The following is a 16,557-nucleotide window of genomic DNA, read 5'->3' on the forward strand; positions in this document are numbered from 1 at the left end:
GAGGAAGTAATTTTGGTGCCTCAGCATTTTCATAACACAAGGCAATGTGTGGTGTCACTTTTTTCTTTTTTAGTTTGTGGTTTTTTTTTTTTTTTTTGATTGTCCCAAACCAGAAGACTTTTACGCTCACCTGTGCATATTTATATTTTATTTTGTACTATTTATGTTGAAATTATTTTAATGTCGGTTTGTTTGGGTTTAAGCTTTTAGCGGGGCCTCTGTACATAGATTTGTAATACAGTAAATTCATCTTTAGAATAGTGAGATCGATTAACTTTCCCTTTATTAATTCACGTTCCATCCCCATACTGCTTCAATTTAAGAAACTAGTGCGTTGAATTATTATGAGGGCAGCATTGGGCACAACACTAACACATTTTTCAGGTACTATTTTTTTTGTTCCTGTCTTAATAATCTACTTTAGTCACCATTTTGTTTTCCATCACTGTATTCCAAGTGCCTGCCTGCTTTTCTGTTAAGGGGGGTTTATTTAGAATTGGGATGCACTGGTATCTCGAGTGTTGCTGTTTCCAAAGTTATGGATCCTTTTATTGTGGCACTGGTCAATGTTTCTTAGGTTATGTCCCAAATGGCACCCTGTTCCCTATTTAGTGCTCTACTTTTGACTAGGTCCCTGATCAAAAGTAGTGAACTATATATGGTACCATTTGGGGAGTTGACTTGGACTGTTCCAGCTCTTCCAAGAGGAAAATCACTGCGTCAATTTCCCATGAAGGTGTTGATAAACTACTTTTATAATGCAGCCTGGGTCGGGAAAACTTTTTTAATTTTAATTCACTCCAATTAAGGACATAACTAAAAGCAATGTGTTCCATCACTATAGTTTGAAGTTCACTTTATTGAGAGAAATTGTTGCACTGATTTTATTGTTTCAGAAGAGGGTTTTTTTTGTTTTTTTGAGATGGTGTCATTTTGATTTCATGAATGGAAAAACCCTGATGTAATCACGTTTCAGGCCAATGGGTTAACTGGGTGCATTTAAATGGGATAACATTTGGATACATCGGGTCATGGGTGGGATTTCATATCTGTAACATCCAGCGGTTTTCCCAGGTGTATGTGGACGTAAGGTTTTGCCTGCCCTGGATAACCTCTTCTAAATGTACCCTTGGCATGCATAGTTGTACCTTGTCATGGATCTCTTGGTTTAGTTTTCTTTGTCAATTCTCCTGACTAATGCTATTCGGTACCCAAAGTTGTTTAAAATGGCACCCTATTGCTTATAGTGCACTACTTCTCTGGTCAAAAGTAACATTTGGGATGTAACCTAGCCATTGATCTTAAAGCAATCTAATCATGTTGATGGGAATATGATGGTTAGAGCTTTTCTAGATCACTGTACTGGTTTAAGTTGGGTTCTTGTTGAGGTGTTCTTGTTGAGGTGTTCATGTTAACAATTTAAGGTTTGGATTTTGTTTAAAAAAAATATATATATACACAAATAAATTTGAATTAAGTAATCACACACTCGTACTTTACTGAAAGCTGTAATTGTTTCTTGACCGTTGTACTGTATACCATCAGTCCAATTTTCAAGTGGACATTAATCCCCAGTTTCAATCCATGACCCTTGGAGCTTTATTTCCCAGATGAGTACACTGTTTCTGAAGTATTTTTCTGTCTACTGTTGTGCAGAAGTGCTCCTGTCTTCACTGTGGACTGGTTGCCATCTGAAGTTTGTTGTTGGTCAAGACCCAGAGTGTGATCCAAAGTCCTCCGATTCCTTTATGGTCAAAGCTAAATGGAAGTATGAAGCTGAACCTGACTTAAGTCAGCTTTGGGGAAGGTACGCTGTTTGATCTATTCCACAATTTGTGACCCGGGGTGGTTTTGTTAGTGCACACCTAGAAAAATGCGTTGCAACATAAACTAGCATTTATTATTGGGTAAGTTCAGGTTAGTCCTTCCCTGATTTGGCATACACTCCAAAAGTGGCTGCTGGTTGGTCACAGCTGCTTTTCTGTCAAGGCTAATCAGACTCTTCTGGTCACAGACCATTTTGTCACAGACAGCAGCATGCTGGTGTATGTACCTATGCTCCCTGGGGGGCCTGCCCCCTTCACAGACAGGCTGCTCTGAATTATGGAGTAGTCTGATAGGCTTTATGAAATATGAATTCATAACGGCAATCCACGCCTAACACACCCTGCACAACTTCCATACAAACCCATCAACATGCTTTGAGTCTGTCAACATCAAGTCTTCTGTCCATGACTGACTGACTGAACACAGACAATGTCCCACACACACTCAATTTCCATACAGACATAGTTAAAGACAAAAGCAACCTAACGTGCTCCTTATAGTCCAAGGACTACATATTCTGTGACTGAAATAACAATTAGAAAAACTTCTGATGCTCAACCAATTTCCCACCTTGCACCTTGTATATGCTAACTCAACATTTAGTTGACCCTGAACCCCCCCCAAAAAAAATAAAAAATAACCTAATGTCCAGTGGCGATTTTAGCATGTAAATCTTGTTCGAACAAACTCAGGATTTTTTTTTAATGCATGACAAAGTCACTACACATACCAATACATTAATTGCACTATAATTGTGAAGAAATGGTGCCCACAAACTCTTAGGTCACTCATAAAGCTACCCCAACAGTAGTCCCAACATTTTACCGCGGCTACACCTGGCTATCCGGAGAGCCTTGTCTGGCAGGGAAACAGTTCATTCAACCTCATTTACTGCCTTTAAAAAAACAGCTGATATGGAAGACTTGCTTAAACACGTGGTTTCTACTGACAATTGAGATGTACACACTATGACATAAGGGGACGACGAGTGGATAAGAGGCAATTCGTGATTTCTATTAAGATATTAATGAGCGAGCAAGGACAGACGTCAATATTACTATTTGTTCAGAACTTTTGAAATGTACAGCGACAGAATTCAGAACATGGCCTGTTCCTACTGTATTCTCCCTGTATGTCACTTATTCCCGGAGACCCCTCAAAATAAAGATTATTATGTTTCCAAGCCCTTCCAGAAACAATGCGTGTTAATGTTCAGGCGGAGTGTTGGGGCTCAAAACTCCCCTGTACAGAAGACGCCTTTGTCCAGTGACACTTATGTGTAATGAAACTGAGTCATGATCAAGTGCTAAAACAGACCTACAGCACTTGCTATAACATGCGCTTATGACATTTCTAATAGAGTAATTGAGCTTGCCATTTTATTCACTCATTGTGGCTTCCTCTTCACTCATACTATTGCGCTTCTTTCCCTGCTGTTTAAGTCAGCCTTCTGCAACTGTAGCGAAGGTTCAATAAGCAGAGGGAGGAGAGAAGCATAATGGTAGACCGTGCTGACGCTCTCAAACACACACATAGAGGGAGATATAATTGGAGGGAGTGAGCGGGGAGAAGAGAACGGAGTGTGTGTGAGGAGTTGATATCACGGGTTTAGGGAGGGATACAGTACTGTACAGTTGTCAGAGGGAGGATTCGGATTTCCGGTTAGCGGAGCAGCATGATCTTAACCGCGGGTAGTGCCTCTTCAACCGAGGTGATCTCACCGACGACTGTGGATTGACAGATAGGCGCACAGAGAAACACACCGAGGACACATTTACTCCAGAAAGAGTGTGAGGGTTTGTTTGTGTCTTGGTGTAACCACATGAGCTCATTGCTTGCCCATGTGTCCTGACTGGGTTCGACTTCTCTGCCCGTAACAACATCCAAACTGGTATGTTTATGTTTTGTTGTTTGTCTCAGCTCTCTGAAAACGAATTACATTCGTGTATTAAGATGGAATGGAAATGTAGGGCAAGGTTCACGGGTGTTCTTATCCTAGATGAAACGAAAAGTATTCTCATCACTTATTAATGTTGTAGGTCTACTGGCAACATCTATCTGGGGCCTCCAAGATAAAATAAACTATTGGGAAACGTCTGAGACGTGTGTAGGCTCAACTGTACAGTGTACACTTTTTGGAAAGAGAGGGGAGAAGTTATGGATTGTCTATAGAATGATCCCTTTTACATGGGTTCGTTTTTGGCCACAACGCAAGTTCTGGTCACAACAGTTAATAACGGTTAATTAACACCCGACCAATGTTCTACTCTAGGTTATACGTTCTGCCAAGACCTGTAAACGATTCTTATCCGCTGTATAATATTGATTTTGATGTATGTGCCAGCGACTATTTGTGGATAGTATTCCAATCACGCCACACTCTCTGGCAGGGCTCAAGCCCAGATATGCGTGACAGAGTAAATTGTGTCAAGCGCAGCTGGAGAGATGGAAAGAGTAGAGAAATGTGTGATTCGGTGCGTAAGCGATCTGTCTTTTCCTGTTTGCTAAACTGCCATTGTTATAACGGACACCAGCAGTTCGCCACGTGCCCTGAGCATGCAGGAGAGAAAGGTGCACAAGAAACCCACAGGCGCATGTTGGCCCCCTTTTGGCGTTTTTCTTAATTTTTCATTTGTTTGTAAATCACCACAAATAAAAAGTAACCTTTTTTCATAGGGTGTTTGACAATATGTCTGGTGTTATTCATAGAAAGTAGACTAGATTCAGGCTACCCATTAAAATTAATTGGATGACAATGTTTGCAGGAAATTCATCAACGTCAAACAGGTGTGTGAAATCGTATTCATTATAGTTTATACCCATTTAGGTTTATTTTATTTCTTCAGGGATCATGCCTCCCTCGGAGCATATTGACACTCTCCCATGCTCTCTCTCATCCCCTTTTACATTTTTGTTCTTCTTCCTGCGTCCCCTTCCATATTTAGTGCGAATCGTTTCATCCGCGTGCCCATCTCGCGCTCTCCCTCCGCGGAAGATGAATGGCGTTTCTCTGTGCGTTTGCGCTCCCCAGAAGAGTTCCAAGATAGCGATGCCACAGCACAGACGGATTATCCTCGCGTGTAATCCGCGTTTGGTTGCGCTGTCATTTAAAATAACTCAGTTAAAAGAGCTGCTTTAATGAGATGCCCTCCTCTGTCTCTCTCCAGCTTTTCTCTTTCCTCATACCGCCTTCCTTTGCTCATTTAACTTCTAAGGGCTCTGTATTTTTTTTTGTGGTGATTTAGATGCCTCACTTTAACCGTGTGGTAAGATTATGATGATGATGCCAACGGGTAAATTATCACCACAGGTAGTGTTTAGCAGTTATGATGGGACTGCAGTTCATCATCTAAACCCAACTCTTCAAACCACACAGGTAGCAGAACTAGTTAAAAGCTTAAACAGCATAACTACAGTAGAACCAGTTATGATCCAACAGAACAGAATAACCAGTTAAAAGCTTCAACAGTAGAACCAGTTGGAACAGTAGAACCAGATAAAAACTTGGAACAGTAGAACCAGATAAAAGCTTTGAACAGTAGAACCAGTTAAAAGCTTTGAACAGTAGAACCAGTTAAAAGCTTTGAACAGTAGAACCAGTTAAAAGCTTTGAACAGTAGAACCAGTTAAACGCTTTGAACAGTAGAACCAGTTAAAAGCTTTGAACAGTAGAACCAGTTAAAAGCTTTGAACAGTAGAACCAGTTAAAAGCTTTGAACAGTAGAACCAGTTAAACGCTTTGAACAGTAGAACCAGTTAAGGGCTTCAACAGTAGAAGCAGTTAAAAGCTTCAACAGTGGAAACAGTTAAAAGCGTAAAAGCTTCAACAGTAGAACCAGTTAAAAGCTTGTCTCCTCCTGCACCACTTGAACCTTAATGTTCTCCCTCGGTGTTAGCAGACAGTGTGTTTAATACAAGCCTAGGGGACAGACAATGTTTGTAGTTTATCTGTGTGTTCTAATAACGGAAGCAGTCTCTTTTACAGGATTAGTGGAAAATGTGGTAGGCCTACTTTATGGGAAAAGCATTCTCAGCAGGGGACATTCTTCTGCTGCTAGAGCAATAAGAGAAGTGAACAGAAGGACCCCACTACCGTCTGTCTACACAAGGGGAGAACGACTGCACCCTCATTGAAGCCACAGAAGTTAAAGGCTGACCAGGCATTGTTTGCAGAACACAGGATCCCCCATTATAGTAAATGGGAGAATGGCGATCTTCATGTAAATAAAACTTTTTTTTTAAAGAAAATAATGGTAACAATATAATTGCTTCTAATACACCAGATGTATGTCCTGGAAACTATTAATTTAAAATCGCACTCAGAAGAAATAATAATTTATTTGCTAATGGCAGCCTGCAGTACCCCAGTCGGCCTGACTCAGTGAGAGGGGGCAGCACTGAGCTGGCCTGCATCATCACTTCCTGGAGTAACTCAAACTGCATTTTATGTACAGTTGAAATCGGAAGTTTACATAACCTAAGCCAAATACATTTAAACTCAGTTTTTCACAATTCCTGACATTTAATCCTAGTAAAAATTCCCTGTTTTAGGTCAGTTAGGATCACCACTTTATTTTAAGAATGTGAAATGTCAGAATAATAGTAGAGAATGATTTTATTTCTTTCATCACATTCCCAGGGGGTCAGAAGTTTACATACACTCAATTAGTATTCAGTAGCAATGCCTTTAAATTGTTTAACTTGGGTCAAACGTTTCGGGTCGCCTTCCACAAGCTTCTCACAATATGTTGGGTGAATTTTGGCCCATTCCTCCTGACAGAGGAGGTTTAACTGAGTCAGGTTTGTAGGCCTCCTTGCTCGCACATCAGTTCTGCCCACAAATTTTCTATAGGATTGAGGTCAGGACTTTGTGTTGGCCACTCCAATACCTTGACTTTGTTGTCCTTAAGCCATTTTGCCACAACTTTGAAAGTATGCTTGGGGTCATTGTCCATTTGGAAGATACATTTGCGTCCAAGCTTTAACTTTCTGACTGATGTCTTGAGATGTTGCTTCAATATATCCACATAATATTCCTTCTCATGATGCCATCTATTTTGTGAAGTGCACCCAGTCCCTCCTGCAGCAAAACACCCCCACAACATGATGCTGCCACCCCCCCGTGCGATCTTTGTCCCCATGTGCAGTTGCAAACTGTAGTCTGGCTTTCTGGCAGTTTTGGAACCATGGCTTCTTCCTTGCTGAGTGGCCTTTAGTTTACATACACTTAGGTTGGAGTCATTAAAACTCATTTTCAACCACTCCATAAATTTCATGTTAAGAAACTATAGTTTTGGTAAGTGACACAAGTAATTTTTCCAACAATTGTTTGCAGACAGATTATTTCACTTATAATTCACTGTATCACAATTCCAGAAGTGGGAAGGTTGTGGAAGGCTACCTGAAACATTTGACCCAAGCTAAACAATTTAAAGGCAATGCTGCCAAATACTCATGGAGTGTATGTTCTGACCCACTGGCAATGTGATGAAAGAAATAAAATCTGAAATAAATCATTCTCTCTCCTATTATTCTGACATTTCACATTCTTAAAATAAAGTGGTGATCCTGACTGACCTAAGACAGGGAATGTTTACTAGGATTAAATGTCAGGAATTGTGAATAAACTGAGTTTAAATGTATTTGGCTAAGGTGTATGTAAACTTCCGACTTCAACTGTGCAACATTAAATAGAGTGGTTGGTTGTTTAGCAACAAACCGATGTGTGCACAACTATGGGGCAAAACAGATGGGGCTGCATTAGATCGTTGACAACATCTAAACTATATTTAGTCTCCAATGTTTATTGAAAGCAAAAATTAAATTGCACAGTGAGCACTTGTCTCTCAAAGACATCATTACAGTTGTTGGTTAGTTACCTAGTGGATTTGAGCTGAATTTGCATAGATGTGACATCAGTCAAAACACTTCAAAACAAGACATGGTATCAAGAACAAGATAAAACTAACTGAAACGAGCCACTTACGTTTCCCCACATGGAGATTATTGTCATTGCTGCTAGCTATCTGGCCATCCAGAATCACAACACACGGCCTTCTGCCCCCTGGAAGCATGTGCATTGTTTTTTGTGACATTCTCAGCTAACCCGTCTATAAATATTGTACCTAATATCCAATTTGGACTTAAATTTTTTAACAATGAGGAATCCAAAGAAATTGTCAAAAGCCAACCACAGAAGCACACCCCACGCCAATCCCACCTCAACATCAAGAATGTAGTATGGGGCTGTGGCTCCGAGTATTGTTTCTTCATCCTATGGAATGTATTCTCAGTGATTTTGGTGATGTTTTTTCCCCTGTTCAGAGAAATTAGTAATTGAAGTTGTTGGGTTTATGTCCCTTCTTACATCTGGATATTACCACGTTCTTACCACTAGATGGTGCTGTTCCTGCTAGTAACTTTTTTTTCTCTAGAATCCCCCACATTGTTAAAGGGGTAGTTCACCCACATTACAAAATGGACTAGTGCTACTTTTGTCAACAAAAATAGTGACAAATTTTCATCAAAACTATTTTTCAGGTTCAAATTTTATTTTACCTTTATTTAACTAGGCAAGTCAGTTAAGAACAAATTCTTATTTTCAATGACGGCCTAGTAACAGTGGGTTAACTGCCTGTTCAGGGGCAGAACAACAGATTTGTACCTTGTCAGCTTGGGGATTTGAACTTGCAACCTTCCGGTTACTAGTACAACGCTCTAACCACTAGTCTACTCTGCCGCCCCGTGATGAGACTATAACTGACTAAATAGACCCAGAAAAAACTATAACGTAATGAATAAGATTTTTCATTTCAGTTGACTAAAACAATACAAGACAAAATTCTCTGTAACTAAAATCGGACTACTAAGTGGACTGTTAATAATATGAATAATATTATTAATAAAATATAAAAATAATAATATTAATAACATTTATATTAGCAGCACAGATGCACAGCACAGTTCTGTTCGGTAGTGGGAACGACGCGCCACACCCGAGACACACACACACACAGACTACATCAGCTGGTGAGCTGCGGGGAGCAAGCGATGAGTGTGGGCAGTGTCGGCTCCGCTTCCGATTATACACATCGAGTAGGTGACTCGCTTGCTTCCCCATAGCTAGTTTTCTACTGCATTTCATAGCCAGGGTCTGTAGACGAAGTAGCCAAGTCTCCCTCTTTTTCTTAGTGAAAAGGGCTTGAGAGATTACAGTTCCAAAGATATGACACATAATATTTTTTTTTGTGCGTTGGTGTGCCACATTTTACATTCTTAAAACATATTGCGGACCGGACCATTAACCATTTGTTAAGGCTACACCTTGTTCAGTTTATTGACTAAATTCCTCTTGCCACTACACTATCTCAGTGGATAAATAACTTTATTTTGAGTTAATGTGGACTCCGACTTGAGCATTTGCACCAAAATCAACACTGCTGTGGACCAGGTATGACAGCAGCACCCCATGCTTTGGTTTTGTTGACCTGGCCACTGTTTCAAATGCTTTTTAGTATTTTTGTCACAAAGCCAATGCGAGTCGATTGTGACTATATTAGCATTTTTTCACTTTATGTCTAAACCATCCTAAAGTATAAAAAATGGGTTGTGTAACTCAGTGATGTTACTTATATACTGAACAACAAGATAAACCCAACATGTAAAGTATCGGTCCCATGTTTTATGAGCTGAAATCAAAGATCCCAGAAATGTTCTATATGCACAAAATTAGTTTACATTCCTGTTAGTGAGCATTTTGCCTTTGCCAAGATAATCCATCCACCTCCATACATCTCATATGTATATACTGTACTCGATCCCATCTACTGCATCTTGCCTATGCTGTTCTGTACCATCACTCATTCATATATCTTTATGTACATATTCTTTATCCCTTTACACTCGTGTGTATAAGGTAGTAGTTGTGGAATTGTTAGGTTAGATTACTCGTTGGTTATTACTGCATTGTCGGAACTAGAAGCACAAGCATTTCGCTACACTCGCATTAACATCTGCTAACCATGTGTATGTGACAAATAAAATTTGATTTGATTTGACCCGACTGCAGTTTGGCGTCGTAACCGACTTCAGTGGGCAAATGCTCACCTTCGATGGCCACTGGAATGCTGGAGAAGTGTGTTCTTCACAGATTAATCCTGGTTTCAACTGTATTGGGCAGATGGGCCAGATGGCATGGATAGCGTTGTTTTCGGAGAGTGGTTTGCTGATGTCAACGTTGTGAACAAAGTGCCCCATGGTGGGGTTATGGTATGGGCGGGCATAAGTTGCGAACAACGAACACAATTGCATTTTATCGATGGAACTTAGAATGCACATGATACCGCGATGAGATCCTGAGGCCCATTGTCGTGCCATTCATCCACCTCCATCACCTCAATGTTTCAGCATGATAATTCACAGCCCCATGTCACAAGGATCTGTACACAATTCCTGTCCCAGCTCTTCCATGGTCTGCATACTCATCAGACATGTCACCCATTGAGCATGTTTAGGATGCTCTGGTTCAACATGAATGACAGCTTGTTCCAGTTCCTGCCAATATCCAGCAACTTCGCACAGCCATTGAAGAGGTAGTGGGACAACATTCCACAGGCCACAATCACCAGCCTGATCAAGAAGGAGATGCATGAGGCAAATGGTGTTGACACAAGAAACAGACTGGTTTTCTGATCCACACCCCTACTTAAAGAAAAAAGATCTGTGACCAACAGATGCATATCTGCATTCATTAGATAAATATTTCAGCAAAATAATGTTTCTGTAACACTTATCTGTTTCTAACTACATCAACTATTTCAGAACAATCTAAGATGGTGGCTTGGCTTTCTGAAACGACCCGTCTCTGTGCGAAGATGCTTGTTGACTGGAGAGTCTGGAGGTTTCTCTCACCCTCCTCTCATTCTCTCCCATACTTTCAACATATATACCTTCACTCACTCACTCACTCACTCACTCACTCACTCACTCACTCACTCACTCACTCACTCACTCACTCACTCACTCATAGTTTCCTCTTATGGTTAATGAAATTGAAGGCATGTTCTCCATGAATGTACCTGAATGAGTAAGGAGAGAACACAATCTGGAGGAAGAGGGAAGGTGAATTATGTAAACGCATCCATTATGTTGTTCATTGGAAGTTTTTAACTTTTAGAGCATGTTACTCTCTGCTGGAGACACACACTTCGTCACCACCAGTGAGTTAGGCTATTTGTTGTAAAACTGTGACTATGCAGGCTCTTTCACTCGTTAGCTGCGTTAATGTCTGTGTCTGTGCTGCTGTGGGCCTAAAGGGACTTGGTGTCATTATACACACTGATCACACACGTTTACACACCCGGCTTGGCTGCATAACTCCCCATTACCCTTACACACACACACACACACACACACACACACACACACACACACACACACACACACACACACACACACACACACACACACACACACACACTCACCTGAGAGTTGTCATACACCTTTCCGTATCGGTTCAATGTGACTTAAACCACACACACACGTTGAGAAAGACATGCATTAACACACACAGTCAGGTGTCACACACATTTCTGTGTTGGCTCAGTGTGTCTTAAACCACACACACACATTAACACACACACACTAACACACACACACTGTCTTCTCCTTGCGGCTCTGACCAGCCGTATCTGACAGGAATTTTAACGGTAACCGCGGAGACGGTCATATCGTAGCGACACTGTCACAAGGGATTAGCCTGACGACGCTCCACTCCATCCAACTGACTTCTGGATCCTCCGCTCCTCTCTTCCTCTCCTCTTCTTCTCTCCCATTTCCACACAACCCCATGTCCCTTGTCCTCCTTTCTAAACCCTCTCTTACTCTGTTCCTCTCCTCTGCCTGTCTCCTCCTTTACTTCCTTGCATCCTTTCTTTAACTCGTTTTCTTTTTCCTCTTCCTCAATTTCCTCTCCTTTTCATTCTGACCCTCATCTCCTCTCGTCTCCTCTTCCTCAATTTCCTCTCCTTTTCATTCTGACTCTCATCTCTTCTCCTCTTCCCTAGTTCCTTATTTTTTGCATTATTTTCCTCTCCTCCTCCTCCTCCTCCCTACCTTCCCTCCTCTCCACCTCCTTTCCTTCTCTCGTCTCCTCCAGTGCCAATGTTGTCATGGTCGACAGGGCAGGAAATCTGAGTTTCATTTCTGCTTTAATTCATTCTGATCAAACATGTCGCTCCAAATCACCCAGATTTGATTAGCGGATGCCCATATCTGAGGCCACTAGCCATGTAATGGTTGACACATTCATATTCCTGTATTATTGGTGTGTGTACGTGTTCATGGTTGTGTGTGTGCATTGTGACACATTATCCCCCATAGTTTCTCATGGCAGACAGAGGCAGGGTTTAATACTATAATGCAACACCTGTGACGGGTTTATATTTAGAAACAAGTTTATCTTTATGCTAATTATTTTTCTCTTCCCTCTCTCACCTCATCTCTCTCTCCATCTCTCTCCGTTCGCTCTCTCTCCCGCTCTTTCTCTCCATCTCATTCTCTTCATCTCTCTTTCTTACCTGGCTTTCTCTCTTCCTTTCAATCAAACTCCTCTCTCTCTCCCACTCTCTTTCTCTCCATCTCATTCTCTTCATCTCTCTTTCTTATCTGGCTTTCTCTCTTCCTTTCAATCAAACTCCTCTCTCTCTCCCACTCTCTTTCTCTCCATCTCGTTCTCTTCACCTCACTCTTTCTTACCTGGCTTTCTCTCTTCCTTTCAATCAAACTCCTCTCTCTCTCCCACTCTCTTTCTCTCCATCTCGTTCTCTTCACCTCACTCTTTCTTACCTGGCTTTCTCTCTTTCTTTCAATCTAGCTCCTCTCTATTTCTCCCTCCTCTCTTTCTCCCTGCAGAGGGATGGGCTGCAGGCTTCCTAAGCTGCGGAGGACTGGGGAGGAGAAGAGTCCCGGGAAGATCTACTCCACCCTCCGACGACCGCAGGTGGAGACCAAGGTGGGCGTGGCCTACACCTACCACTTTCTGGATTTCCTGCTGGGGAAGGAAGGTAGGGAATACTGACAGGCACACACACGCGCACACACACACACACACACACACACACACACTTCTAGCTCCAGTAGTGAATTCCAATTCAACCCCTTGTCATCATAAAGGATTAGATGGGAATCCATTTGATTTATCCAGATCTATATGTCACCTGACCAAAGCACTGGTATATTCCAATCCATGTGCCAATGAGATTTATCAAACTCCGAGCGTTTACATTTTGTTGAATGACATGAAAACAGAGCTCTTTGGCGACGCGACCAGTGGTCGGTTTGGCATCGAAATGAGAATGCATGAGCAGAAAAGAACCTCATACCTACTGTAAAATATGGTGGTTGATCTTTGATGTTATGGGGCTATTTTGATTCCACTGTTCCTGGGGCCCTTATTAAGGTCAACGACATCATTATCTTTCCCCAGTACCTGGATATTTTAGCCAACAACCTGGTTGCCTTTGCCAGGAGGCTGAAACTTGGCCACAAGTGGGTCTTCCTGCAAGACAATAACCCCAAGCACACATACAAATCCACAAATAAATAGTTAATTGGTCAAAAAATCAACATTTTACAATGGCCGTCTTTCTCCGGACTTGAACCCCATTGAAAACCTGAGGTTTATATTGAAGAGGGCCGTCCATAAGATCAGACTAAGGATATCAAGGATCTGGAAATATTCTGTATGGAGGAATGGTCTAAGATCCCTCCCAATGTGTTCTCCAATCTCATAAAACAGAAAAACATCTCAGTGGCTTTATCCTCACGTGGTAAGGTAATTAAAGGTATTAAAAACAGGAGTGTCAATCATTTTGACTCCTACCTTTTTAGGAGAAAAAAGTAGTACTTGTTAAAATATTTTTTTTTACCTTAATTTCACCTTTATTTATACAGAACAAATTCTTATTTAGAATGATGACCCGTATTTCTATGAGGAAATGTACTAGTATAAAATAATTTAACATCCCAATTTTTTTAGCATACAATATAGCTCGGTATTTGAATTATTTTATACTGTCATTTTTGCTCATCTTTATCAAGGGCATCAATAATTTCAGACCCCACTGTATATGAAGTGGCTAGAAGTCTAATTTGGAATTTTGTAGCTCTTCAAGACCAAGGTTTGTAACCAGGGTGTATATTTCAAGATAATCTCTGTGTGAGTAGGCATCCCACGGTACCAAAGATTCAACTGTACAGTTCAGACTAATCCACGCCCCCTTCCTACCTCTGAAAATGAGAGGAAGATGAGAGAGTACTGTAGTTGATGTTTTGCACTGTGTTTAGGGAATGAAGTGTGTGTGACTTTGTGTGTGTGTGTTTTGCGCAGCAGTGTTTTGGGAGTGTTTGATGAGAAGTCCCATGAGGCTGCTGGGTTCTAAATATACTAATTCTGCTATTGTGACAGAACAGAAGAGATTGTGCAGAGAGAGTGAAAAGAGAGAGTTGGGGAGAGAGGGAGGGTGTGATAAAGGGAGATGTTTCTGGATTTTTAAACCTCACTTTGTCCATGTTAAAATGAACTTTCCCTTACACTCTATTTAGGAATGGATGCAGGAAGTTGAGTCAGTCAGTTGAATTTGCTACATACGCAGAACATTCAGCAGCCAGCCAATACAGACAGTGGTTGCATCCCAAATGGCACCCTATTCCATATACAACAGGAACTAGGTTGCTTTTTATAGTGCACTATAAAAGGACTAGGGCACCATTTGGAACTTTAGCAGAGGAAGTCATGACCATCCAGACAACAGCTCTGAATTCAGCCTCCTCCATTTCTGTTAAGCTTATCATGAGATGGATGGGAGCCAGCTTAGAGCAGCACACATGCCCATGCTGTACTGTAGATGCAAATGCGTGCACACACATAAAAAATAACTCAACTCATCAAATCAAATGTATTGGTCACATACACGTGTTTAGCAGATGTTATTGCGGGTGTAGTGAAATGCTTGTGGTGTAGCGAAATGCATACACTCAACCTCACTTTAGTGCGCACACACACACACACACACACACACACACACACACACACACACACACACACACACACACACACACACACACACACAATAGATTTCAGGCTAGGGAGTATTGTCATCTTGTCTCTAGACAGACAGGCAGGTCATTTATATGGTAAATTCCTTGATGCCACATGAGCTCCTTATGTCTGCATAGCAGTGCTCTGCTGAGGGGGATAAAGGAAGATACTCAGTATTGTTTTTGTGTGTGTCATGGAGAGAGACCAAGAGAGCGAGTGAAGGATTATCTGATTGTTTGTGAAGATTGAGACTTCATTCCCAGCAATGGGATTTGTGTGTGTAGACGCATGTGTGTATGAGACAAAGATGTGGTGTGTGTGTGAGAGAAACAGTGTTTGTGTGTGCATGTGTCTAGTGAGGAATCGGTCTGTCTCTCAGGCTGACATTGAAGAGAACCCACGGTCAAATTTACGGTTTAATTCAATTTAGTTTCCATTAATAATATTATTTCTCCCTCTGTGACTTCATGACTCCCACACAGTAATGACAAATAAATAACCATGTCTGTCTACTCATTTCCATTCAGAGACTATATCTAGTCACAGTTGTTAATTCACTCAGATACATGGGCTTGGCTTTGGATTGAGCGTTTTCTCCTTCAAGGCATAGAGCAGGGATGGACAACTGGCGGCTCCCCTTTTTGAAAGCCTTTGATCAATAACATATGTCAAATGGAAGGTAATAAGAGTGTACCAAAGCGGTCATTAAGGCAAAGGGTGGCTACTTTGAAGAATCTCAAATATAAAATATATTTTGATTTGTCTAACACTTTTATGGTTACTACATGATTCCATTTGTGTAATTTCATAGTTTTGATGTCTTCACTATTATTCTACAATGTATAGAATAGTACAAACTAAAGAAAAACCTATGAATGAGTAGGTGTTCCCAAACTTTGACTGGTACTGTATATATATTTATATTTATATTGCCTTCAGAAAGTATTCACACCCTTTGTCTTTTTCCACATTTTTGTTGTGTTACAGTCTGAATTTAAAAGGGATTCAATTGTGATTATTTTTATCTTTGCCCTACGCACAATACCCTTATAAATTCAAAGTGGAATTATGTTTTTAGAAATGTTCACAAATTAAATACAAAAATCCAACCTCAAATGTCTGTAGTCAATAAGTATTTAACCCCTTTGTTATGTCAAGCCTAAATACAGTTGAAGTCGGAAGTTTACATACACTTAGGTTGGAGTCATAAAAACTCATTTTTCAACCACTCCACACATTTCTTGTTAACAAACTATAATAATAATAATAATATCCCATTTAGCAGACGCTTTTGTCCAAAGCGACTTACAAGTCGGCTGGGGCCACTACCTTTACATATGGGTGGTCCCAGTGGGAAACGAACCCACGACGCTTGGCGTTGCAAGCGCCATGCTCTACCGACTGAGCCAGACAGGACCCATAGTTTTGGCAAGTTGGTTAGGACATCTACTTTGTGCATGACACAAGTAATTTTTCCAACAATTGTTTACAGACAGATTATTTCACTTATAATTCATTGTATCATAATTGCAGTGGGTCTGTGCCTTTTAAACAGCTTGGAAAATTCCAGAAAATTACGCCATGCTTTAGAAGCTTCTGATAGGCTAATTGACATCATTTGAGTCAATTGG

At 40.9% G+C, this 16,557-nt stretch overlaps 1 protein-coding gene across 1 annotated transcript in view; it reads left to right on the forward strand.

Moving 5' to 3' along the window:
- Positions 1-3,348: 3,348 nt before the first annotated feature.
- The window catches only part of LOC135551856 (raftlin-like), a 59,016-nt gene continuing 45,807 nt past the window's right edge, over positions 3,349-16,557 (forward strand). Inside the window, exons 1-2 of the mRNA XM_064983116.1 lie at positions 3,349-3,718; positions 12,701-12,890. Of these exons, the coding sequence (XP_064839188.1) occupies positions 12,743-12,890 (148 nt within the window). The 5' untranslated portion in view covers positions 3,349-3,718; positions 12,701-12,742. The remainder of the gene's footprint in view (positions 3,719-12,700; positions 12,891-16,557) is intronic.

This window comes from Oncorhynchus masou, chromosome 13 (assembly GCF_036934945.1).
Source record: "Oncorhynchus masou masou isolate Uvic2021 chromosome 13, UVic_Omas_1.1, whole genome shotgun sequence".
In the NCBI taxonomy this organism is placed as follows: domain Eukaryota; kingdom Metazoa; phylum Chordata; class Actinopteri; order Salmoniformes; family Salmonidae; genus Oncorhynchus; species Oncorhynchus masou.